General features: G+C 36.3%; 2 protein-coding genes across 3 annotated transcripts; both read left to right on the forward strand.

The window, feature by feature from the left end:
- The first annotated feature begins 1,298 nt into the window (after positions 1 to 1,298).
- On the forward strand, positions 1,299 to 13,379 carry LOC135840071 (uncharacterized). Of its 2 annotated transcripts, none has more exons than XM_065356415.1 (7): positions 1,299 to 1,438; positions 5,163 to 5,320; positions 5,553 to 5,620; positions 12,344 to 12,382; positions 12,470 to 12,596; positions 12,779 to 12,830; positions 12,974 to 13,379. In XM_065356415.1, exons 2-7 carry the CDS (start codon positions 5,173 to 5,175, stop codon positions 13,143 to 13,145), a joined length of 606 nt encoding a protein of 201 aa, XP_065212487.1. In that variant the 5' UTR covers positions 1,299 to 1,438; positions 5,163 to 5,172; the 3' UTR covers positions 13,146 to 13,379. The 2 variants fall into 2 exon arrangements, with proteins under 2 accessions (XP_065212487.1, XP_065212479.1); XM_065356407.1 differs by having other exon boundaries at positions 1,305 to 1,487.
- Positions 13,380 to 13,528: 149 nt separating this feature from the next.
- On the forward strand, positions 13,529 to 20,844 carry LOC135840013 (uncharacterized). Its single transcript, XM_065356328.1, has 2 exons — positions 13,529 to 15,216; positions 18,694 to 20,844. Exon 2 carries the CDS (start codon positions 18,704 to 18,706, stop codon positions 20,018 to 20,020), a length of 1,317 nt encoding a protein of 438 aa, XP_065212400.1. The 5' UTR covers positions 13,529 to 15,216; positions 18,694 to 18,703; the 3' UTR covers positions 20,021 to 20,844.
- The last annotated feature ends 5,764 nt before the right edge of the window (positions 20,845 to 26,608 follow it).

The following is a 26,608-nucleotide window of genomic DNA, read 5'->3' on the forward strand; positions in this document are numbered from 1 at the left end:
AAGTCGTCTTCAGAGGGTGTTAAAATTGGAATGTAGAGTAAATTTCATCTTTCCATCTCCATTTCATGAAATTTTGTGAAAATTTAAAGTTTCAAACATCTGCTGCAGGCTTCAGGAATTTTTAAAAAGTCGCTGGGGGCTCCAAAATGACTTGAAATTCACCTGCAGTACTTCGTAGCGAATTGAAATTAGTTTTTAAGAATAAATTTCAGCTTTACAACTCCAATTTGATGGAATTTTGTGGGAATTTCGAGTTTCAAAAATCTGCTGGAGGCTCCAGAACTGCTCAAAATGGGTTGAAACCATTTCCAATCGATTTGGCATGTCGAAAATAGGGTATATCCCAAATTTCAGCTTTCTTGGTTAATTTGGTAAAATTTTGATTTTTTCCCTCATTTTTGGCCTAAATTCGATTTTCAAAAATTCACCAAAAATCGAAAAACGCACTTTAGCACTTGAAATTTTGACAGGTGATAAATTTTTGTTTGCTCTTTCGATCTACCTTTGTAAAGTTTGAAAAAGTTCGTGCAAGTCCTATGTTAAAACGCAAAATCTGCGATTTCGGCTGACCTGTTAATCAAAATGGCCGCCATTTTGTAAGTAAGGCCAACTTTTTTTTGGGCAAGTTTGCTTTAAAATGTTCCTTAGGATGTCTCCTTTAAGAAAAAAGTTCTCCCGGGCGATCGGCGGGGGGGGGGGGGTGCAATTACTCCTATTGTCATATGCCGGACTATTATAAATAAGGCCTGAAAGTAACCATCTCGTACTCCTATTTATTGCGAATCTTCTCGGGGTTTGATTTGGCATAATTAATGCGAAATGTTTGAGATGAAAATATTTTCCGAAAACGAATTTACCCAAAAATAAGCATTTTGCAAATTTTCAAGAGATCGGCAGAACTTGAACAAAGTGTTCTTGGATGGTGGGTATAGAATCTCAACTATCTACAGATATATTTTGGAAGTTTGTAAGTAATTCTTCACGAAACAGGTGGGATAAAAGCTAGTGCGAAAAAACCGCGATTTTATCGAAAATACTTTCTCTTTGAAGACAATAATATAGCCTCACTTCAGAGGAACCTCCGGAGCTAAAATTTTTTCAGTTCAATTTTCAACTCAAAATGAAAGTCTTGGCTGATTTCGGACTAAATTCTCGGACATTTCATTTTCGCGAGCTGCCCTATTGATATCAGGGTTGCTGCATTCGTGTGCAATTGAGCATACCTATCTATGTACTTGGTGGATTGCCAAAGTAATTTCTTGTTTACTTTACAATAATGCAATTACATAATTTGATATTTTTAGATGCATTGGTGGGAGCCAGAGAATTTTGTAAATCGATAAAATTTCGCGTTTAAAATACGTGCCTGAAAGTATCAACAATTTTGCTTTAAACGAGCTGTCCAACCCGCATTATTTCGGTGCAGAAGTTTACCAGAGTAGGTACTTTTATGTTTAGTGTTTTTAGAGTTTTTCGTTAAAAACCAGGTAAGAATAAGAAGATGAATTAATACTATTTATTTTATGCAGTCGCAACGACACATCTTTTTTCTTAATTAAACCTAGATTATGTAAAAAAAAAAACATACAGGGTGTGAGGGTGCCCAGAAATATCGTGAACCCAAAAGGAAGTTTTTTATTAAAAATATAGGTTGGCAACGTGAAATAGTAGATGCATATGATTGGTACAATGTTATCACCTTAGTATAACAACCAATGTGCTATCATTATTACCTATCATTCAGTGCGATCAACCGAAACATTTAGCAGAAAACTTTTTTGAGAGTTCGCGATATTTCAGGGCACCTTGTATGAGTACTTATTTCAAAAAATTTATTTTCTTTGGTTTCAAAAATAAGCTTTTTGAATCTTCCATTTTTTTTATGAATGAAAAAGTTGAAGCAGGGAAGTGGAAAGGAGTTCATATTTTTCTTAGACGATTTTTTTTCTCATATCCGGTCAACATATGCCTAACTTGACATGAAAAAAACACTCAATCTAATATCCTTCTGCTGCTATGTAGTACTTAAGAAATCTCACTGCGTCATCATCAAGAGTGTCCCATTTAATTTTCCAGGATCGATTTTTCTGATAATTCACACTCAAATAAGTGCTTGTCAGTCTGAACATTGCCGCATTCACACAAATCATCATCAACCAACTGCCATCCATGAAGGTTGTGCTCTTAGATCGCACAGTGGGCCAGGGCCAGGGGAGCGAAAAACGCGCGCATGACCTGTTTTAATGATATAATGAGATTCTCCAAGTACAAGAATCACCAGTTTGAAGTATTTTTCAACGCAGAATTCAAATTTTTGGTCAATTTTTTTCCATGCCCCACTGGAGAGGAGGTAGTACACGGAGATTATGAAAAAATTGAAAATTTCGAGTGAGGTGTCGAAATCTTGAAGTTTTGAGCTGAAAAATTCAAAAATAAAGTCCTTTTTTCATTTCGACCCACAGGAGAGGGGGTATAGTACTAGAAGATTTTGGAGAAAAATTGAAAATTTCAAGTGAGGTGTCGAAAACTTGAGGTATTGAGCTGAAAAATTCAAAAATGAAGTCCTTTTTCATTTTGACCCACAGTAGAGGGGTGTAGTACTAGGAGATTTTGGGGAAAAAATGAAAATTTCAAGTGAGGTGTCGAAATCTTGAGGTTTTGAGCTGAAAAATTCAAAAATGATGTCCTTTTTTCATTTCGACCCACAGGAGAGGGAGTAGTACTAGGAGATTTTGGAAAAAATTGAAAGTTTCAAGTGAGGTGTCGAAATCTTGAGGTTTTGAGCTGAAAAATTCAAAAGTAAAGTCATCTTTCCATTTTGAGCTACAAGATAGGGGTACCACGTAAGAGGTTTTGAAAAAAATTGAAAATTTCGAGTGAGGTGTCGAAATTTTGAGGTTTTGACCTGAAAAATTCAAAAAAGAAGCCCTTTTCCATTTTTGAGCTACAAGATAAGGGTACCACGTAAAAGGTTTTGAAAAAAATTGAAAAATTTCAAGTGAGGTGTCGAAATCTTGTTTTTTTTTCTCAGGTTGTCACGATCTATGTTATTTGACTGAAAAATAGAATAGAATATTAATGTAAACAGAGTACATATAAGTTGGTATGTACTCTCCTCCAATTTTAAAATTTTAAACTCGTTGAGTTTCTTGGGATTTTGTCCAAATTTTGAATCTGCACAGAGTAGAGAAAGTTTTCGTAATTAATTTTTTCAAAATTGGGAGCTCAAACCCTTTTCAGAACTATTCAAGTGTTGCAGTTTTTTCAAAAACATCAGTACGAAGAAAAAATTTCATCAAAATCATTTTCATTTGAATTTTTCAACTTCCAAGTTTGTTTGTAATTAGGTTTTAAAATTTGAAAAGCTTGAAACAGAACTTCCGTGCTGGTGAAAAATGGAAAATAATTAAAAAATAAACAGAAGCCCTGCTTGTTTACAGAATATCTCCAGCAGAATTTTAAATCAAGATTTTTTTTCAATTTTTCAAATATTCTCTACTTCCAGATAGATATGCTAGGTGGCATATCCCTAACGACCTCAAAAACATACCAAACAACTTATTAGGTGCATTTCCCCGACCCCCCCCCCACCACCACCGATCGACTTCAAAAATAGGTCATTCGTTTAAATTTTTTCGTTTGTGCTGCCCATCTTCCTGAGATGTTTTGGAAAACTTTTGGAGGGGGCTGTAGAAACGGGAGCCCCCCCCACTTTCGCGTCGAGGGTCCAAAATGGTGTCAATCGTTTGTGCTACGTTTGTGCTGGTTTGTGCTGAAAAGATGTTCGTTTGTGCTGCCCCCTTTTCGAGATATTTGAGAGGACTTTTGGGGGGGGCTGTAGAAACGTAGCCCCCCCACTTTCACGTAGAGGGTCCAAATTAGTGTCAATCGTTTGTGCTACGTTTGTGCTGGTTTGTGCTGAAAATTTCTTCGTTTGTGCTGGCCCCCTTCCTGTGGTATCGAGGGGTTATTTGTGGGGGGGCTGGAGAAATGAATTTTAAAAAGGGGGTTAGACGAAAGGTTGAGAAGAGAAAAATATATGTGTCGTTTGTGCTTCGTTTGTGCTGGTTTGTGCTGCCACCCGTAACCCTCTAACCCCTCCCCTCAGTGAAATATGGCTTTCCACCATTTATTAGGATTACCTACGTTACCCCATATTAAACTACATAGGTAAGCAGATTTCTTTTTTTTCGAATTTCATTGCTTTCAACAGCTAAATTGATTCATTATCGCTGAAAAATGAGATCCTTAAAACTTAAGTTCAATAATTTTATTTTGACCGGTGCCCCAAGTCCCCCCCCCCCTTCTTACGGAAGTTGAAGTACGGAAACATGGTGACAACGTTTTTTTTCCTTCTCGTTTTTACTTTAAATTGCATTTTTGTCCCGGAAGAGTTATGAGGGAGGAAGAAGAGAGTGATGCTGTGCTCCCAAAAATTGAGTCCAAAATGGAAAAAAATCGATTATAAGTGAATTTTGGTTTCGTCGACTTGTTTGATCACAGAACTGGAACAACCATCTGGAGGGGGGGGGTCGTAAAATAATTTTGACTCGGTGATGGTTATTTAGGGGGGGTGAGAGGGTTCATGTACCTCAACTTATTTTGATTATAAAAGTTTGCCGAATTCAAGAGTTTTTGACTGAAAAGTCGAAGTAAATAGGTATTCAAGTTGTAAGTATTTTGGACTCGAGACAGACTAATGAGCAAGAGGTGAATGGGGGTTAGATGCTCCAAAATTTTGAAAATGCATCTGTATACAGAAAGTGGTCAGTATCTGGCCCCATTGGTTAGTCGTCGGTGTAAATGTTGAAGAGAATTGGTGACAAAACACTGCCCTGGAGCAATCCGTTCTTTTGCTGCCTCCAGGTGCTGTTTTAATTTTCATCTCATTTTCACTGAATACCTTACCTAGTGGGAAAATTATCAAAATTTTGACAAACATAAAAAAATCAATTTGGATAGCTGGAATTTTAGTTACCTATAAGCGTTTCATACAGTGATCTATTCAAAAATCGCGGTGGTGTTCAAATTGGAGATGAATACCTCTAGAGGTTGCCTTGGTGAGCGAGATGGTTAAGGAGAAATCAGGCCTGAAAAGCATCGCTTCGGGCGCTTTTTTGCGTCTACCTGCCAACGTAAAACTATTTTTTCTTTTTTAATAGGATATTCAACATGAAATTCATCGTGTTCGCGGTGGTATTCGGTTCAGCCCTAGTATTTGCGGCAGCTTCTCCAGCTGCGGATACATTTGAACAGCACGTACAAAAAAAACAAGAAGCTGCTGCCAAACATTGTAATGCTACTTATCCAGTTACCGAAGGTAATTTTTTAATTAGGTTAGGTACCTACCTACCTACTATTTTAAATTTAGGAGGAAAGTTTTCATGAAATTGAGAAGACGAAGCATGAATCAGAGTTTACATTTTGTAATAGATACTAATATGAGCATTCCGAATAAGTATTTAGAAACAAATAATATGGATATCGATGAATTTTGTAGCCATAAACTATAAGTATCATTATTCTAATAACTTTTTTCAATGGTATTCTAGATTCACTTAATAAATTACGAACTCAGATCGTCAATGGAGACACGATCACAACTACATTGCACAATAAAGTAAGTTGTAAGCATTATACTTATATATTAGGTACCTTATGCATCTTCATTTTCACACAAAAACCAAAAACATGAAAAAAAAATACAGATGTGTTGAGAATTCACTGATTTTAGATATGAAACTCACGCATGTTAGGGTGGATCGCCCTCCAAAAAAGTTGGCATATTCTGACCAAATTCAGCGCAGACGCGACTTTCATTTTGAGTTGAACATTATTGAGGAAAATATTTCGTTCCGGAGGTACCCTTGGAGGGAAGAAATGAGCCCTCAAGCAGAGGGTATTTTCGAAAAACCCGTGTAGATGATAGTATTTGAGATTCTGCGTCGATCGTGTTTTGAAAATTTTTTTTCTCAAATATTTCTAGTCCAGTCATTTTAGCAAAATTTTTAGTCGAACCTCGAAAAAATTAAGGGCAAGCTGAATTTCACATTATTTGTTCAGATTGGTCTCTAAAACAACTCATCAAAAGTGGCACCCCGTAACTTGCCCGCTACCCCCGCAAGAGGTCATTGACCTTTGCCGATACAGGTTTTTCGGCTGTATCGCCAAAATGAAGGGTCCGAGAGGAAAACTGTTGGAACAAAAATTGTTCTACGCTAAATTTCCTATCAGCATGATCAGTCCAGCTTTTCCCAAAATGACGATTTCACCCTTACTAAGGAGGGGGTAAAGTTGTCAATTTTATGAAAATTGTTTTAAAAAATGAAAATCGGCAATTTAAAACGTGAACTCGATTCACGGTAGACTCAAAAATATTTTGACCAAAGTTGCACACTGCAACTTGTCTGCTACCCCCACAAAAGGTCATTATAACCTTTGTCAATTAACGTTTTTTGGCTATATCGCCGAAATGAAGGGTCGGAGGGAAAACAGTGGTTGAACAAAAATTATTCTTCGTTAAATTTCCTATAAGCATGACCAGTTCAGTTGAAATATTTTTCGATTTCTGGTGAATTTTTAAAAATCAAATTTAGGCCAAAAATGAGGAAAAAATCAAAATTTTACCAAATTGAGCTATAAAGCTGAAATCTGGGACATATACCTTATTTTCGAGCTGCCAAATCGATTGGAAACAATTTCAAACCGTTTTGAGCAGTTCTGGAGCCTCCAGAACATTTTTGAAACTTGAAATTTCCAAATGAAGTTGGAATGCGGAAAATTCACGCTGCAATCCAATTTAAACACGCTATTAAGTCAACTGCTGATGGGTTTGAGTCATTTTGAGGCCACTAGCGACTTTTTGAAAATTCTTGGAGCCTCCAGTAGATTTTTGAAACTTGAAATTTCCATAAAATTTCATTAAAAACAGTTAGAAAGCTAAAATGTACTTTGTAAACTAATTTCAATACGCTATGGAGTCGACTTTAAGTACATTTCAAGTCATTCCGGAGCATCCAGCGACAATTTACCGAATACATTTTAGCTTTCCAACTGTTTTTAATGAAATTTTATGAAAATTTCAAGTTTCCAAAATGTTTTGGAGGCTCCAGAACTGCTCAAAACGGTTTGAAATTGTTTCCAATCGATTTGGCAGGTCGAAAATAAGGTATATGTCTCAGATTTCAGCTTTATAGCTAAATTTGGTAAAATTTTGATTTTTTTCTCATTTTTGGCGCCTAAATTTGATTTTAAAAAATTCACCAGAAATCGAAAAATATATTTCAACTGAACTGGTTATGCTTATAGGAAATTTAACGTAGAATAATTTTTGTTCAACCGCTGTTTTTCCTCCGACCCTTCATTTCGGCGATACAGCCGAAAAACGTTGATTGGCAAAAGCTAATGACCTTTTGTGGGGGTTAGGGTGAGTCAGGTTGCATTTTTTTTGAAATGTTGAAGTCTTACCCGCTTAAAATGTTCATTTTTGGTTCAAATGGAACCCCTTAAATTTTTGTTGAAAAATATTAATATTTAGTGGTGGCGCAAACGTGTTGAATGTTGAGAGATACGAACGCGCGCAAGCACAATACTTCCCACGATGGCGCCGCGGGAAACGCAACGAAGCTTGACGGGGTTCATTCGGCGCAACTAAGGTAAAGTGCCCAAATTCCACCCAGTGCCTAATTCCAACCACTTTCAATTTCTCGTCCGTTGATAACGCTACCTAGCGGGTGTTTGTGAAATTATGTTGCTAAAGTGATTAAATGATGACGTACAAAACGCCAGCACCTGAAAGCCAAATGGAAAAAAATCATCGCCGAAAAACCACATTTCAAAATTGCCGGTTGCAAGGAAGCTCGGAGAAAAATACCAATGGAATTTTTTTAACGAAGTTTTTCGTCAAGTTTGATGAATATATCTTGAAAGTAGATAGTTTTCAACATATGTGCGGTATTCATCAGTAGGAACCACTCACGGAAGGTCCATTAATTTCACAATTTTCAAATCTCTGTGGGGGTCCTAATTCCAACCACCAGCAAGTACAACATGATAATTCATTTTCAAAAATTTTTAATACCCAGTAAATTAGTGGTAGGTAGGAGAAAAGAGCTGCCGTCATCATTGTTGAGTGAAATTAAGGCCTCTGAGGGGAAAAACGATGTCAGATACACCTCTTTTTACATAATGAATTTTTGAGTCTTTAAATTCAGGTATGATGGAGAATCTTGAAATTTTGTTTTTTACTGCCCTCAAATTTGCAAATCTCGGCATGTGACACTTTAATAATAAATGAAGATTTAATTAATTTTGTATTTTAATCAATAAACTTTGTATTTTTTGCAATTTACGCTACTTTTTTTTATAGTAAAAGTAGGTGGTTGGAATTAGGGACCCAAAAATGAAAATTTGCGATTTGACACTTTTCACTAAAGTTCATTTCTTTTTTTCTGGGGATGGTTTTTCCACAAGGTGACAATGCCAAATGAATTTTGAATAGTTACTTTATCAAATGGTTACACAACTTTTAAAAAAAATTAAAATGGAGATATCCGAAAATGCATTTAAAAAAAAAGTGGTTGGAATTAGGGCACTTTACCTTATAATGAGAGTGGCATCCCCGCCACAACTCATCAAGTGATTCCAGTCTTTCTTGGATTTTTAAATCAACCACAACAAAGTATTGATTATGATTTTTCGGCTTTAGAATTCATTTGAACCCAAATTGTGGAATTCAGAAATCAAAACATTCCATTTTCACTAATTAACAGCTTTAAAATGAATAATAGTTACAAAACATAAACTGAAAGTGCTGAATCTTATAAAACAGTCATCTTTCAATGTAAATTCATCCTATATCTACATTACACACATTTTTTCCTACAGTTGCTGAGTAGAATAGAATATTACAGCCTCAAATTCATACTTTTTTTTTACTTTTCAAATTTTTCATATTTTCACCTTAAATCAGCTTTGTAATTGAAAAATTGTTATTGAATCTCCATTAATAACATCTTAAGAACCCCACCAAGGACTAGACTTACTTATCATGCATCGTAGAGGGGGTAACGTTTTGTAAGACTGCTTCAATCCAGCGAGGGAACGCAACGCTACATTCCCCGGCGCGCAACCGTGGGAAGTTTTCGCTCAACGCGCTTCTAACTTCTCAACATTCAACTCATCTGCGCCACCAGTAAATATTATTTTTTTGCTGAAATTTTATATGATGTCTTTTTAGACATAAATGAACATTTTTGGGGGGTAAGACTTTGAAAAAGTGGAAAAAAAAATTTTCCCATGTAAAGCTGACTCACCCTAGTGGGGGTAGCAGACAAGTTGCAGTGTGCAACTTTGGTCAAAATATTTTTGAGTCTACTGTGAATCGAGTTCACGTTTTAAATTGCTGATTTTCATTTTTTTAAACAATTTTCATAAAATTGACAACTTTACCCCTCCTCAGTAAGGGTGAAATCGCCATTATGGGAAAACCTGGACTGGTCATGCTGATAGGAAATTTAGCGTAGAACAATTGAAGAGCTCTATTCCAAAGGGAAATATATAATTGAACGATAAAAAAGGTGGTTAGCACGATAACCATTTGAACGATAAAATGTGGCTTAGTAACGGTAATTTAGGTGGTAAGCACAGCATTTTTCAACTATTGAAAAAGGTTGTTAGCCCGATAATTTTCATTGCATCAACACAATATTTTTCTTGAATTAGCACGATATTTTTCATTGACAAAAGAAAACGCTGGCACTCAGTGGGACAGATTCATTTTTTAGGGTGTCAAAAATCATATTTCAGAAATGCAATGCAAATTTGGACGTCAATCTTTTTGATACACAGGTAAGTATTTTGAGGCGCTGAATTCATTTTTGTCGTTATTTTGGTTCGAAACTCGAATGGGGGCCCCAGGAGGATGGTGCAAAAGGGTAAATATTTTGGAAAAGTCGAGTAGGGTATTGATATGCAGGGTGGTTGCGGGTTAGATGCCGGTGTGGTCACCAATCGCTCCCTATCAACTCTTTCTGAAAACTGATTAGCACAGATTATACCTTAAGGTGAACATAGTTTGTGTTAAAGTTTTGATCTGTGACGGTTATTGTTAACCTGGTTTGATATGCGAATGAAAAAATTTATGTAGGTAAAACCAGTGATACTTTTTTCACGTAATTTTTGAAACTCATTTTTTCTCCAGAAAAAGTGTTTCAAAACTGCATGTAAGTATCTCACACATAAGTATATACCTTGAACTAACATATTCACGCAAATTTACAAAAATTTGTTTCAATTCTGGTATGAAAATTGACCTTGCAATCTGACCCATCATTTCGGGATAGATGCCGGTTTTTGTGATCGGGATAGATGCCCATAGTAATTAAATGGGAGTGAGGAAGGTGAAATTTTTTTTTGTTAATACTGCAGCAAAAAGTCCAAAAATGATGGTTTTTTAAATATTTTCAACTGGCGTGGTCAATTTTTGGAATTACATTCATTTTTAACACATATTGTCAATTCTCAAAAACACCTTTTTTATTTTTTGATTAATTAAACTTCCATTGTGAATTTTTGATGTTCATTTTATTTATTGTGCATGAAATAAAAGAATTTCATCGAATTCAATCTTCCAGGAGCCTTTTTTGGGGGGGTTTTGGGTAGTGGCATCTATCCCGCACCAAATCGGCATCTAACCCGCACTGGGGGGATAGATGCCAGTAGGTGCGGGTTAGATTCCGGTCAAAAAGTGACCTTGTTTTTTTTTTAAATTGCAAAAAAACTACTGGATAAAAAAAATTACGCTTTTAGTATAATATAGAGGAATAATTGCTCTACCGATTCGCGCAAATTTGAAATCATTTTGATGAAAATTATGGCAGTGAGGCTCCAAAAACCGCGACACACCGGCATCTAACCCCCGACTATGGGCATCTAACCCGCAACCACCCTACGTTTTTTGGGCTCCCGAATTCATTTTTGACGTTATTTTCGTTTGAAACCCAAATGGGGCCCCAGAAGGAGGGTGCAAAGGCCATCGAATAGGTAAAAAAATGGAATTTTTCGTAATTTCATTGAAAATCTGTGATTTTTCCAACTCCCATTAGGGGAGAATCGGGACATTTCGAGAAAAAGTATTAGGCTCAAGTGAAAATTTACCGAATTTCAACTCTCCCTTGGCAGAAAAATCCATCCCATTGGGTCAAAAACATAAACGAGCTCGTCCGGCGTCATCTCATAAATCTTTATTGAAATAAGTAAGTACCTACTAGAACACTTCATTTTTCATTCACTCGCAAAAATCTTATACTTTTTGTCGTTCATTTATCCTTATTTATCGTGGACATCACTTATTTATCGTCCGTTCTGTCAAAAACTTCTCGTGGAAATTGTTTATTTTTTATTGTTTTTACCATCATATATATCGTGGATACCACCTAATTTATCGTTCGTTTTTTAAGAAATCGTGCAATATATTTTTTTATTGTGAAATACACTTTTTTATCGTGCAATCCTCTTTTTCATCGTGAATATTTATTTATCGTGATAACCCACTACTGTTATCGTGCTAACCCCCTTTTTTACAGTAACGATAAATTGCACCCTATTCCAAAGTGGGTTAAGTCATTAAAAAAAAACCAGTTTTACGGAGATTTTTATACTTCAAAAGTGAGTTAAGTCATCGATTTTTCAAAGTGATTTTTTCTACAAGCAATTGTTCAATGTCCAATGAAGGGAAAGGTGCACTGACCGTTCGAAACAGAACAAATTTTAGCAACAAAAATTTTAAACGCATTTTTTGGTGAAAAAAATGACTTAACCCACTTTGGAATAGAGCTCTTCAATTTTTGTTCGAACAGTTTTCCTCTCGGACCCTTTATTTTGGCGATACAGCCGAAAAACCTGTATTGGCAAAGGTTAATGACCTCTTGCGGGGGTAGTGGTCAAGTTGCGGGGTGCAACTTTTGATGGATTATTTTAGAGACTAATCTGAACAAATAATGTGAAATCCAGCTTGCCCCCAATTTTTTCGAGGTTCGACTAAAAATTTTGCAAAAATGACTAGACTATTCGCATTAATTCAGCAAAAATATATGGAAATATCGCTCCGAAAAATATTTTAGAACGCAGTTTTGCCAATTTTTTGGTCACATTACTGCTAATTTAAAAAAATCCAAAAAAATAGTCAAAACTTACAAAAATTTTCCGATTTTTTTCATGCAGTTCATTCGGAAAATCTATAATCTTTGCGAGTCTATGCGTACTTTGTTCAAATACCAACCTAGGTAGCTAATTGAAAAAATTAGTAGAAAATCATACTAAAATCGTATTAATTTTATTGCAGTGGTGTAATTTGATGTGCATGCTTGAACAAATTGGATTCGTGAGTATAAAATCCTGATGTTGTTTTTTTTTTCTCTTTGATAAAATTCAATCATCTAAAGGCGTTTTCTCAATTTTCCATACCTAGTACGATGCTGAAGGCAGAATGCAAGTTGGAAAGATTTACAACTACACATTGAAAGCGATTCCTGAAATTGAACCCAACAAGCATTCGTTTTTGATTTACTTATTCCAAATTGCTCGATCGACCCAGCGTAAGAATTATTTTATGATTGATATAGGTATCAAATGTTTATGATAATAAATTCGCATGATAAATTTAAAAAAAATAATTTTTTGACATAATGTATTTTGATGTGCTCTATTATTCGAATACGGTCATTGTCAAAAGGATTAGGTTGGAATTTATAATGCTGGTATTAATTCTGTATTGTAGATGCGGAAGATAAATGCCAGAAGGCTTATGTAGGATACGGTCGATTTGTCGAGTGAGTATGAAAATGAAATTTCTACCCTTATCACACCTTACTAACATAACAACTTAATTAGGAATAACAGCAATCCGTTAGTTATATTTCTTAATACTCGTACATTACTGTTTACCTTTATTATTTTTATACTTACTCCCCAGAGCCGTTTTGATACATACCTTGGCTGTTGATTTGGAAACTTTTGACGCCGCTACCAAGGAAAAAATTGTCCAAAGTGTGCTGACTGGAGACGTATTACCTAGTGAATTACAGGGTACCATAGCAAAATGGTTTAAAAATAACGAGTCAGTCATCAAACAAGTAGCTGAATAACAAAGAAACTGGTGTCGTCTCTGCCCCTGCTCCTGCTCTCGCATTAGCTAACTCGATAATGTCTTTACAATTCATATGTATGTACCTACCTATAATAACTATATCTACTCATTGAGAAGAAAAAATTGTTCATATCATAATTATCTCAAAATATGTCATATTTTATAGATTGCATTTAATTTAAAAAATTAGGTAAGTAATTGCCTAATAAAATTCGGTTACTTATTTAGAAAACTTTATTTTTATTTCAAATTGCGCCATGCCTACTTAATTTAGATTCCGATGTGATGGAATTATTTCAATTTTTAGGAAATTGAAGGACAATAGAGAGCGTTAGAGGGGTGGAATCGAAAAAATGAGTTGACATTCGTATTTAGCAATCTCAAAAAATGGAGAAAACGATAAGCCACACATTAGTCAACATACCTATGTTTCAATCATTTTGATCAGAATATGGGGGCTCCGTGTCCGTACCTCCCCAGTACCTATTTACAAATCCAATCACAAAATGTTCGCAGCTTTTAAAACCGTAAGAATGTAAACTTTTCAGAATTTTTTCAAGCTACGTATTAAATCATTGTTCCGAAATTTTTGCCAAGATTTTGAAAACTGAGCTTTCAAAAAAAGCTCAACATTCGGATTTTGAAATTTTTAGCAAATATTCTCGAAACGACTCACAATGGAATCAAGTTTAGCGTATTTTTTTCATAATTTGAAGGTTGTGCTTGAAATGAGGAATTCCCCTCTTTTGAGATTTCAATAACACTTTTCTCAGCTCCATTTCAACCGATTTTGAAAATTTTTCTGGAAATCATGTATATCCTTAGTAGTTATTCCCACAAAAATTTCCAACCCCCTCCACTCATTTTTTCATTTTTTTAATGCCTATTAACAATCAAGATTGCGAGGTACAAGTTTGGAAACACGTTCTTTGGATGTATTTTTGGCCCCCAAACATCATATACTATATTAGAAATTTTGCTTTGGTGTGCCATGGCGAAAACTTGTGGAATAATGTATCGTAGGGGCTGGGGGGTGAAATGGGAATTTTGAGAAAAATTACTATCAATGAGTAGGGTGTCGTTTTCATATGATTCGATACCGCTGAGCACGAATATGATCTCAGATTTTCTGCTACACTCACCTACCTTTCTCTAGAGCCCCTCAGCCCCGCTCAATTTTCACGATTTTTGAAATAAAGTTATTTTGATGATGTTGGTTTCATTGCTATGGAAAAATTACATAAGTTCGTTGTTATTATACATAAAATTTCTCGTAGAATGAGCTACAGCACATGGCTCCCTCTCGAGGAGGGTGGACCCTTGAATTTTTTTCTACACTGAAAACGTAACAAATCTCTATGTGCACTGCACTGTATAGGTATGCGGAGCATTTATGTGAAATAATAATTATTCATGATAACTGTAACTTGAGTATGTATGAGTATGTATTTTATAAATCAATGACTACCTACATAAAAAATCACAAGAAAAAAATATGGTAGGTAACCAAATACTGATAAAAAAAAAAGTAAAGAATGTTATTTTGTGATTCACATTATTATTTTCTACATACGTGACATGTTTACGTTTTATTATCTGTTGCGATACTTCCAACTAAAATACCCCCCATGTACCTAGTTATTGTTAAAGATTGTCTTGTCAGTTGTCACAACGTCACCGTTGAAGCGTATAGGTCCAAACTTCAAAGTACAAACTAATGTAAGGACTTTGAATGCAGGAACATAGTTTCTGATCTTTTGTTTCTGCCATCGTTATTTGAACACAATGTGGTGGAAGTCCGGGTGTCAGTGAGCTTAGAAGTTAGTCTTCGTCGATCCTTGATGATATGATGGTGTGTTTGCGAAGTTAGCGTAGTCTTTTGATGCTTTTCTAACGAATAGGAAGACCAGTCTGGTTGTATAATATGTATGTGTATTAATATGTGCTCGCGTTTATTGGAGTCTCATGTTATAGCTTATTAATTTCGTGGATCACTTTCTTTTTTGTGCATTTTTTTTTGGAAGATTTGACTGACGATTTATTCGATTTCGATATTCATACTGTTCATGGTGAGTAAATTTATGATTGTATTAAAGCACCCAAGTGGCTATGTATTTTTATTGCTAACTACATACAGGGGTCGGCATAAGTTAGTATTCCGATTTGCACAAACGAAAATTTTTTCAAATGAAAATGAATTTTTCTTATGTAGTGACATAGCGGGGAAAAAAACTATTATTACCAAAGTGTTGGTGGGACTTCCACGAACACAAGGCACTACCTACAAGACCTTCTATCTACTCATTACGACTATTTTTGAAAATATATCACAAAACACAGATCGCAGAAATGATCAAAAATTGAATAGGAATCGCTCCCTTAATATGTACCTACATACTTTATTTTAAAGGTAAGTAGTGAATCTATGTATCATGAATTTCAATAGTAAGTATAGGTATTAAATTTTAGAAATTGAACACGATAATAGTATTGTAATATTATTAAAATGAATAAAATTGCATTAAAATACCCGAATGATGAAGATCACATTTAGGTATGAGCTCGGTCTTTTGTGGTCCTCTTTTTTGCTCAAACTTTAAAAAATTGTCAAACATTTAAAGGACCTATATGAGAAAAGGATCCGATGAAGTTTTATTCGCAAGATTATACTTGGGAATATTCAACAATTATTCATGCTTGATCCGAACTTTTCGGAGATGGCACAAAATCAGCTGTACCATACATATATCCCCGAATTGTACAATTTCGGACTTGGTCCAGTAGGTATATACCTATGCACAGATCGATTTTTTTTCCAAGTTTTACTGTAATTTGACATAAATCGGGGCAACAACTCTACTTTCTTTTACCCCCCCTTGACAAAAAATGTTCCCTTTCAAATTCTCGACAATTTGATACTACGCTCGATACCCATTGTTCAACGGGGGGGGGGGTGTCCAAAAAAAGGGGTGGAAAGAGTATAGGTGTTTCAAAAAAAGTCAGTCCAATAGATTAATGAAAACTACCACTTAAAATCATTCGTTTTCGCTCAATTTTTTTTTACAAAGTCTACTCACCCAACTACTAATTAAACTACCATTGGTTTGTCTTCAACCCTCCTCAGGGGTTCGTGAGGGTTGCCTGATTTTTCAAGTAACACACTACTGAATCATATATTTGAAAAACAAATCTGGACGTGCGATATATCGAATAGTATGATTTTCGAGGTCGCTGAATACGAATACGAGCTTATTTTTTGCATACAATCCCTCAAAGCCCCTCTGTGCCCCAAAATGTGGGTGAAAATTTTGAAAAATCGTGAAAAGTCGAGTGGTATATCGAATGGTACGTTTTCGAGGTCGTCGAGTGCGAATATGAACTTATTTTCTGGGTCACACCTCCCAATGTCCCTCTGTGCCCCAGAATGGGGGTGAAAATTTTGAAAAATCGTGAAAAATCGAGTGATACATCGAATTGTTTGTTTTCAATGTCGCTGAGCACGAATATGGCCTTATTTTTCGGGCCCAACCTCGCACAGCTCCCAACTGCCCCAAAAAAAGCCAAAATTTTGAAAAAAGGTGAAAAGTTGAGTGACATATTGAATGGTATGTTTTCGAAATCGCCGAGTACGAATATGAACTTATTTTCTGCATACAACCCCTCAAAGCCCCTCTGTGCCCCGAAATGAGGGTCAAAATTTTGAAAAATCGTGAAAAGTCGAATGGTATCTATATCGATTTGTATGTTTTTTTAAAAAACACGAACTACGAACTACAAATTTTTGATGTTTTCTTTCATCAAAAAAAAATTATCTAACTTATTTTATTTTGTTTTCGATTGGTAGCCAATAATAAATGAAATCGAAAACTTTACAGGAAAACAATCGAAATGAAAACATTGAGATGGACAAGAAGATTGACATCTTACCTACTAAAGACATTGAGGATAATTTTGGAGCGTTAGTAGGACGTTTGAATAGTAAAATGAGTGAAATAATAAAAATGAGTCTATAGTCGTATTGCAGCGATCTTGAAAACATACTATTCGACGTATTACACGTTTTTTGGTGACTTTTCGAAATCTTATCCTATTTAGGGGGCGTAAGGAGACTTCGAGGAATCGTAAGTAGAGCAGGAAAAACGTGCATAGTCCAGTTCAGTGTCTCGAAAATAATACAAATCGATATATCATTCGACTTTTCACGATTTTTCAAAATTTTGACCCTCATTTTGGGGCACAGAGGGGCTTTGAAGAGCCGTATGCAAAAAATAAGTTTATATTCGTACTCAGCGATTTCGAAAACATACCATTCAATATGTCACTCAACTTTTCACTTTTTTTCAAAATTTTCACCCCCATTTTGGGGCACAGAGGGACATTGGGGGAGTGTGACCCAAAAAATAAGTTCATATTCGCACTAGACAGCCTCGAAAACGTACCATTCGATATGTCACTCGACTTTTCACGATTTTTCAAAATTTTGACCCTCATTTTGGGGCACAGAGAGGCTTTGAGGGGTTGTATGCAAAAAATAAGTTCATATTCGTATTCAGCGACCTCGAAAATATAATATTCGATGTATCGCACGTCCAGATTTGTTTTTCAAATACCTGATTCAGTAGACGTGTTACTTGAAAAATCAAGCAACCCTCACGAACCCCCGAGGAGGGTTGAAGACAAACCAATGGTAGTTTGATTAGTAGTTGGGTAAGTAGACTTTTGTAAAAAAAATTTGAGCGAAAACGAATGATTTTAAGTGGTAGTTTTGATTAATCTATTGGACTGGCCTTTTTTGAAACTCTTACTCTTTCCACCCCTTTTTTTGGTCACCCCCCTTGAGCAATGGGTATCGAGCGTAGTATCAAATTGTCGAGAATTTGAAGGGGAACATTTTTTCGTCATGGTAGTCTTTCTCAAAAACCTAATATTTACAGAGTAAAACGCAAAAAACGTGAATCGGAACCGGTTTCAGCCCTCTAAAAAATTTTCCTCGAGGGGTAGGAGAGTCGGTTTTTTTTTGGTGGTTCAAAGGGCCCATCCGAACACATTCCCGAAGAAAAAATTTATGTGCCAATTTTTTCCTTTTTAAACCCGCTATTTGCCCGCTCTATATTATAGGTATGTACTAATATGCAAGAAATTATTTTTCCAATGTTGTAAAATGTTTATATTCTAAAGTAATTGTTTTTTGGGGGGGGGGGTTGAAAATTTCGGTGGAAAGGGCGCTCAATTTTATGTAGCGCAGGCGTAGAGTGCCAAGAGATACCTAATCCGCCTCTGTTCCAGAGGCATCATAATATGGACTGAAATATTTCTGTAGATTCAACCCAAACCTCTTTTATGAAATTTGATATAACTAAATCTTCTGGAATTTTTTTTCACGATCCTGTGCCTTATAAAGATTAGCGACAGCGAACAAATGTAATTGCTCTGCGAATAGAAATCAGTGAAAAGCGACTACCTACCCATGTAAATTTCAAGTTTTCTCCCAACTCTATGCTTCTGAAAACCACAACAATTATGCAATCATTTATTTTAAATTACAGATCACTCAAGATGTCCACTAATCAAACACATAAAGGAAATGGCATTGTGGATAGCAGCAACGATCGTTATGTGTATCTTTACAATGTACCAAACTTGCTAGAAATAACATCTTATGAAGTAGTTCGAGAAATATGGTGCAGTGGTTCTGAGAAGATTCAGCTTGACAATGAGCAAGATAGTTCTCACCAGGAGCGTTCTGTACAACTGATGAAGGATTTGAATATTCCAAGTTGCATTAAAGATATACTCGAAAATGAACGATGTAAAGTTGGCCGAAGGATTGAACAATGGACACGAGATTTTTCATTTCACATGGAATTTCCCAAGCAATTTTCCAAGTACGATTATGATATTCCTAGCATTGATCCTAACTGGTTTGTTTGGTCGATGAATGGTGAAATCGACTGCAGAAAAACCGCCAAAAAAATGCTACAAGTCGACTGTTTGACAAATGTACATAAATTTATTATTATGAGCGTCTATTGCTTGGAAGACGAAATGAAAACATTTTCGTTGGATTCGCTTCCGGCAGAATTTTATACAAATGTAACACCTTCCAACGGCTGGGTGTTCTTCTATTGGATTTGTTACCTTAGAAATGAACTGTGTGAAGTGGCATATTACGCCATAGCAGCGAATTTCAATATTCGTGATCGGTTCATCAACGATTACTTCTGGAGCCTTTCAAGTGACTATGATCGGATAGAAATAGCCAAAGATTGGATGTATCGAGCTTACGAAGAGAGCGTGATAAATGACCAATATTACAACACTTCCGCTTGCGTATTTTTCGAGCAAATAATTTCTAAAATGAATTGCAATCAGCAACGACGTTTGTTTGCGAGAATTCCTGATATCGAAACAATATTTTCTTTATTCATGTCCAATTCCAGTTCTCCCCGATGCGCACTTTGCATTTGGAGACATTCTAAAAATCGCATCGAACTGATATACTTTTCTATAACTATCCAACAACTTATGTTTCGTATTGAACGTAATTCTGCATTGATGTCTACATTGGCTGAGATTTGGGATACTGCTTCTGATTCACAAAGAAATTACGTGACTCGCGATGAATCCCGGCTGTGCTCATTCATAAACATTTGTCTTGACAGCCTCAACCTTGTAGAATTTTTGAGCAAATTACTTCATCATTTCTCTTCAAATGAGAGGAAAAGACTGATTTTTAAGGTAGCTGGAAGCCGTTTTTTTTACAATTGTAGATCCGAATCGTTCAACTTTTTAGTCAACTCATTTTTGCCGCACTTCAAGGACCAATTGGCGTTGAAAGAAGTTGTAATGCAGTCTCCCTATTTCAAAATGTAGAGACAGATTGTGATGCATTTTCGGTCGCGTATGCGAGAGAAATTCGTTCTGCCTCTAGCCAACATTAAAGATAGTTTCGTAATACGACACCTAGCGGATTAGTTCACTCTATACTTCGTAACGAGAGAACATACGCTAGAGAAACCAGTCATTTGGCGACTCCCGATGATAAAACATCGGATATCAATGTTCCGGAGATGGTATAGGACCACCTATACCATGCTATTTGCGTAAATCTAATGGACTAAATTAGTAGCACAAGTCCAGTCATATACGAAATATGAACTGGTGAAGCAAGTGATCTATTTCGAATATGTTCTGTGTTCCAGTTACGTTGATAGAGTCGTTCAGATGCACTCGGGTCCAGGAGTTATTACGTAAAACATCCGAGGATCCTTATTGTAAATCTCATCTAAATGAGTAACATATATGGACCTTCCCACATCCGTGTACTGTTCCCTATTCCCTGTGGTGATGTGCATTGCACTTTCTTAGGCATGAATATGCTATCTCTCCTTTTCGTAATACTGTACAGGCCAGTATAAATAATATAGCTTGAGTAAGTTGTTATTACGTACTTGAATAAACAATACATGGAATGACAACTGAAGATGTGTTTCTTATTTCGTAAGGTATATATAATTAGATAATTGTCTGTGTGGTATACGTAAATACACTCAGTGTCCGAAAAGTAGGTAACGAGGCGGTAAGTCGCCAGGTACCTACGAAGCTCTCAGAAGCTAGGTACTGCTAGACCTCAAGTAGGTAGCTAGCATATGTGAGACCTATACATGGAGATGTGCTTGTAACAGCATCATCGTAATGTGCAGAATATATCTCCACATTTGGCGCCCCAGGGTGGGCGCAAAGTGTTGAAACACTTTGCGGAATAATTCCAGTGAATATTTCGTAATTTCAACACTCCTGAAAATCAATTTCAGGCAGAAGCGCCTACCTACTCATCTGCTCATACCTATTTTTGCATGGGACACAATTTTATTCAATGTACGTGTTCGTGTCTATTTATAAGAAGAAATAGTTATAAGAAGATTAAATTTAAGGAATTATCCGAAGATATTCCAGAAGAAAAGATTTCGTAAGAACCTACTGCAGAGGTAATTTCGCAATTCAATTCAGATGGATTATTGAAGGCCATTCGCGTAATATGATACACGTTGCATGTTCAAAACGTGTTGAAATGTTACCTATTTATTTCATGTGTAATCAGCAACGTGAGGTAGGTAATACCTACTCGTCAACGATATATTACGTAAAACAGCCAATTCGTTATGAAACTTGTTCAGATAACACTCTCAAACAATAAGAGTATTGGAGCAGGTTTTTGGCTGAAAATAAAATACACTGTACAATGTAAAATCTATCGAACGGATATGTACGATGTATTATTACGTGGCTAGACCATCTGAGCACATTATTTCGAAGTGCAAAGAGGAAGGGAAGGTTATCTACTCCCACTATACCTATTTTTCATCGATGGTACTAGCTAACGGACCAAGCAACAATACGGAGTTCATATGTTTATTTTCTCTGCTATGAGAAGGTGTTCCATTTCTGTTATCATCAAGCGTTGCTTAGGCAATTTCATCAACTGAATATTTCGAAATATTCTCTTATCCCTGCGTGAATAATTTTAATTATTCAAACAGCCAAATCATTATGCAAATACAGACGTTAGCCAAACGTGATATTTCGTAATAATTCCATCATCTAGTTTATCGTAAAACAAGACGTTAGCCAAACGTAGTATTTACGTAATAAACTTGGTATCCTGCTCATTAGAAGACATCAACTTCAGTCAGAGACAGTGTAGTGTAAGATTCTATTTTCGAAAATATGAATCCCCATCCAACGAACCAAGGCGGATCTACCAACGGACAAGCGAGTATCTTTCAAAGTACTCCTTTCGTGAATCAAACTGGCACTACTCCTGCTTCAACAGGACAAATGCTCGTTCCGAATCCAGTCCCGACTGCACCTCAGGCAAATGCTCCGCCGAATAATTATCATTTATTCCATCCGATCCCTTCGATTTGGGGCACCACCCCACCAGTTCAAAATGGACAAAATCCAAATTTGAATCATACTGTTCCGGTACAAGGAAACTTGACGGATTCTAACCCACCTCAGCAAGATCTGAATAGATCACTGAATGTTCAAGCAATGTCACAAGCAAATCAGAACAATCCTCCTTCGGATTTCTTTACGGCAATGATTCAAACGAACCCCTTGTTACTTAGTCAACAACCTGTCGCAAACCAAAATGGTGTTCCGAATAATGGCAATCTGCAACAAAACACTGCTGGGCAATCGAACCCAACTGCTACAACCCACAAAGGTAAGAATACCGGTCCTGTGGAACCACGTTTTCATCAAAGCACAAGGGCTTACGCTCGACAAATGGCAAAACTTGCAGCAATTAATACTACGGAAAGTCCCCAAATGAGACATCTCAAAAATATTGCTACAAATTTACGTACGAAAAAACTACCGAAAACTACTCCCCAAGGCCATCAGCTTATCTATCCAACCAATCAAGTAGGTCGTAATGAACAAATTATGAACAACCTGCAAAATGATTTGCAACAATCGGTAGCTACTTCCACTCAAAGAATGTCAGGCCTTTTTGGAGGTCCTAATGTTTCACCTATACGTACCATGCCTCAGATCAATGAGCAAGAAAACGTAGACGATTCTTCATTTAACCTGCAAATAGACGATGACCCGAACGTTGGTAACATGATAGGGAGTGAGATTACGAAGCAAGTAAACGTCCACCAAATTTTATCAGTGGCTACTCAGAGCCAACGTCACGTACGTATATACGATTTTACGCCTATCAATCATGAAAAAGAATTCGTTAAGGACGCGGAAAATGCAATTCCGGAAGATCCCGAAGCAGTTGCGCATAAAGACCATATTAAATGGGCAATCGAAAACGAAACTGCACGCCGTGAAGCGATAACTGATCTTCAAAATCGTATAAAAAACCTTGAAATCCAATTAACAAAATCTCGTGATGACATGAATGACTATGTAGTGAACCAACCAGCTCAAATGGATAAATGTTACAAAAACATGCAAGCCTCCATGGCTACTGAGTGTCGACACATTCGGGAACAATTTCTATCGTTTCATCAAAAACAAATCCAAATCAGAGATGCCCTGTTTACTTGCATGAATACATGTATACAAGGGGTAGAAGGAGTCACAAAGTTGAAAGACTGTGTCGGAGAATCATGGACTGCACTCGAAAAATTGGATGAAAAAGTCAACCCGATGTATGAGAAATTTTGTGAAGCCCAACATTTTAATCAACAGATGTCGGATCAAAGGAATGTACAATCACACCATGTACAACAACCGACCAATAATCAACAGATGGGGCAAGCAACCCCCCACGTCCAATTCAATGTAGGTTCTACCATTGGACCACAATCTAATCCTCATTCCGTAAACCAGACTTCGGATCATCCTCAGCCAAATTTTACGCAATATCCACCACCAAATTATACCGCTATGAACACCAACATGACAGGGATGATAACCGGACAAACCATGTTAACATGTGATCCAACTAATGCCGTTGACGATCAATTAGAGGATTTTCCCCCTCGTGATGAAAAAGGAAATGAAATTGTGGTACCTTTCCAATTAGGAAATCGACACCAATATATACCCATCAATGTACCACGTAGACAACGTATACTCAGATATGACTTATACTTTTCTAAAGAACCCAATAATTACATCAAGACAAAACAACTTACTGATCAAGGCATCAAACATATTAACTCAAACCTTTATCATGTCATGCAATTTATTTATGAGTTCGAAGGAGCCATGTCTACTAAAGGAGCTTCCGAAGCTCAATACATTGAATTTTTCAAGGCATTAGTACTAAGCGATGCAGGAAAAAATTGGAAGGAAAGCTTAATGGGCCTTAACGGTGAGATCAAGACTTATTACAATTTAAGAACATCTTTCATTCAAACATTATGGAATACTACTCAACAAGAGAATGCCAAGATGTACTTCATCATGACACAACTTACGAAAGAAAACTCAATTAAATGGGCTTTTGAATTACAAAAATGGTTCAAAACATTATGTGATGCAGAATTTCCCGATTGTACTATAATTTCTACCATTCAGTTGAAAATAGACGACGATATGAAACATCATTTTGATCTGGGTATAACTAAAAACATCCAGAATTTAGGTGCACGAATTAAGGAGCTCACGAAACGCTCTGTACCGATGAATAGTACCCCGAGGCCCAATGCCACACCTTTTCAATCTACCCCAGCTGGCCGGTACCAAAATAATGGTCGCAACAACCCGAGAGGTAGAAATTTAAACCAGAGCCTAGAAAATAGTGGGAAAGGAAAACAAAATAATGGAACTTCAACACAGGATACGAATGCTGGGGCAGGCACTTCATCTGGCCAACGTGGAAATTATCAGAAACAACAACCACTTTTGAATTCTTTAACTCAAGAACAATTACAAGCATTATATGCAGGAGCATTGAACAACATCCTAGTGGATTTCACGCAACAACAAGATGAGGATTCAAAAAACGAGGATGGTCCAGAGATTTCAATACCTCCAGACGAAGACGAGGAGGAGGCAGAACCGTTGTTGAATATTTAAACTCCGTCGAAGCATATAGGTCAAAGTTCCCGATTACCGAATACCAAATGATAGGTGACACTTTGGCCTCTTATCTGTTCGACATAGCAAACTGCGAAACTGACCGATTATGTCTAATTGATAATGTATCTGCATATAGTTTACTCCAAGCATTACGTAAAACACGATTCAAACACCGTTATCACGCCGTTATATCTTTCGGTCAAAAAGAACTTAACAGTAACTACGTTGACTACCAACAATTCATTAAATACGCTAATGCAATTATCTTAGAATTGATTGAAAAAGGATTCGAAGACATAATCTTAGCTTTCCCGCTAGTATTACCTACGAAAAATCAACGTAACCATGTTCCAGTCACTCGATGGTATGCTTTTCAAAGAATTTTCTATGCTTTATCGAAAAAACACAACCTCCGTTTAGTGATTGAACCATCGCTGATATTCACCTGTTTAAAACCTCATCCTAAAATTAAGTCTCAGTATGTAATAAAGGAAGACCGCCATCATAATGTAGTACCTGATTTTAAGAAATTTTATGCAAATAATGCTGGCAACTATTTACCAAATAACGCAATGAAAGAAAGATTCATCGAAACGTTTATAAACATTGTGTTAGACAGCCACCCGAAAAGTGCTAAATCTCCTCCGTTGGATAACCGTAAAATCAAAATGCCAGAAGAAATACCGCCTTCCCCAACACTAGATGAAACGGAAGAAGCTGCCCAACACAAGCTAAACAACATTAAAAATGTTATTGCTAATGAGTTGGAGAAGTCCGAAATTTTACGTAATACAGTATTCGATGAAACTGATCTACTTGACCGTACGGAAAACACCTCGATGTTGGTACCTGAAAAAATAATCACCACGGATCAAACAAATTCAGAAAAATCAGTATCACCTAATGATACACACCTTGATTCCATTGTAATCGATTTCCGACCACCAAAAATTGAAGCTATTTCGAAAGAGGAAATTGCGTACAACGCTGCGAAGGAACAGCTTGCAATCTGGTACCACACCTATATGTCGATTCATCATAGAACCAAGGCTATCCATACGAAACTGTTAAACACATCAGAAGATGATATTGAAAAAATATTAGATTACAATAACAATGAAATCGGAATTTACGATGTTCCATTAGGAATATTTACTCACTTGCCAATAGATGTAGTTCCTGATCATAAGTATGCACATGATGGAAACAAATTAATTCAAACTTCTGAGGTGGAAGATGCTTCGAATTTATCTTCAGATATGCTTATTGTTACCAAAGATACCAAAATATTAAGTGACCTGGATTTGTACCTACAATGCAAAAACATCTCATTCAATGATTTCGTAATGCCATCAACCAAAATGGTCCAAGGTGTGGCTGGATGTGGAAAAACCACATACCTACTCAAACACGTAAACACTGATGGATCAGATTTGGTACTATTTCCAACGAAGGAAGGATGTAAAGATTTTCGTACTCGTTTATGTAAACTACGCAACCTAGACATAGAAAATCAAGATGTAGTTAAAAACTACCGCACCATCGATTCGTATTTAATGCATAGTAGCGATCAACAATACAAACGACTTATCATCGATGAAGCCATGTTGGTACATTTCGGTGAAATTATTTTAGCTATTGCAAAATCGAAAGTAAAAGAAGTAATACTCATCGGAGATGGACATCAAATCCAGTACATAAACAGATCGCCATTACGTGATACGTTATACCAAAACGTACATCAACAATTAATTGATAAAATTGAATACTTAACTGTATCACATCGCTGCACGTTAACCACCTGTGCAGTATTATCCGATATGTATGACAGAGGGATGACTACCACGTCAAAAGTACATTCTGAAATGTCACTGCACGATTTCGTAAACCTCGATCAATTACCGCGAGTAG

Source organism: Planococcus citri, chromosome 1 (genome assembly GCF_950023065.1).
Source record: "Planococcus citri chromosome 1, ihPlaCitr1.1, whole genome shotgun sequence".
Taxonomy (NCBI): domain Eukaryota; kingdom Metazoa; phylum Arthropoda; class Insecta; order Hemiptera; family Pseudococcidae; genus Planococcus; species Planococcus citri.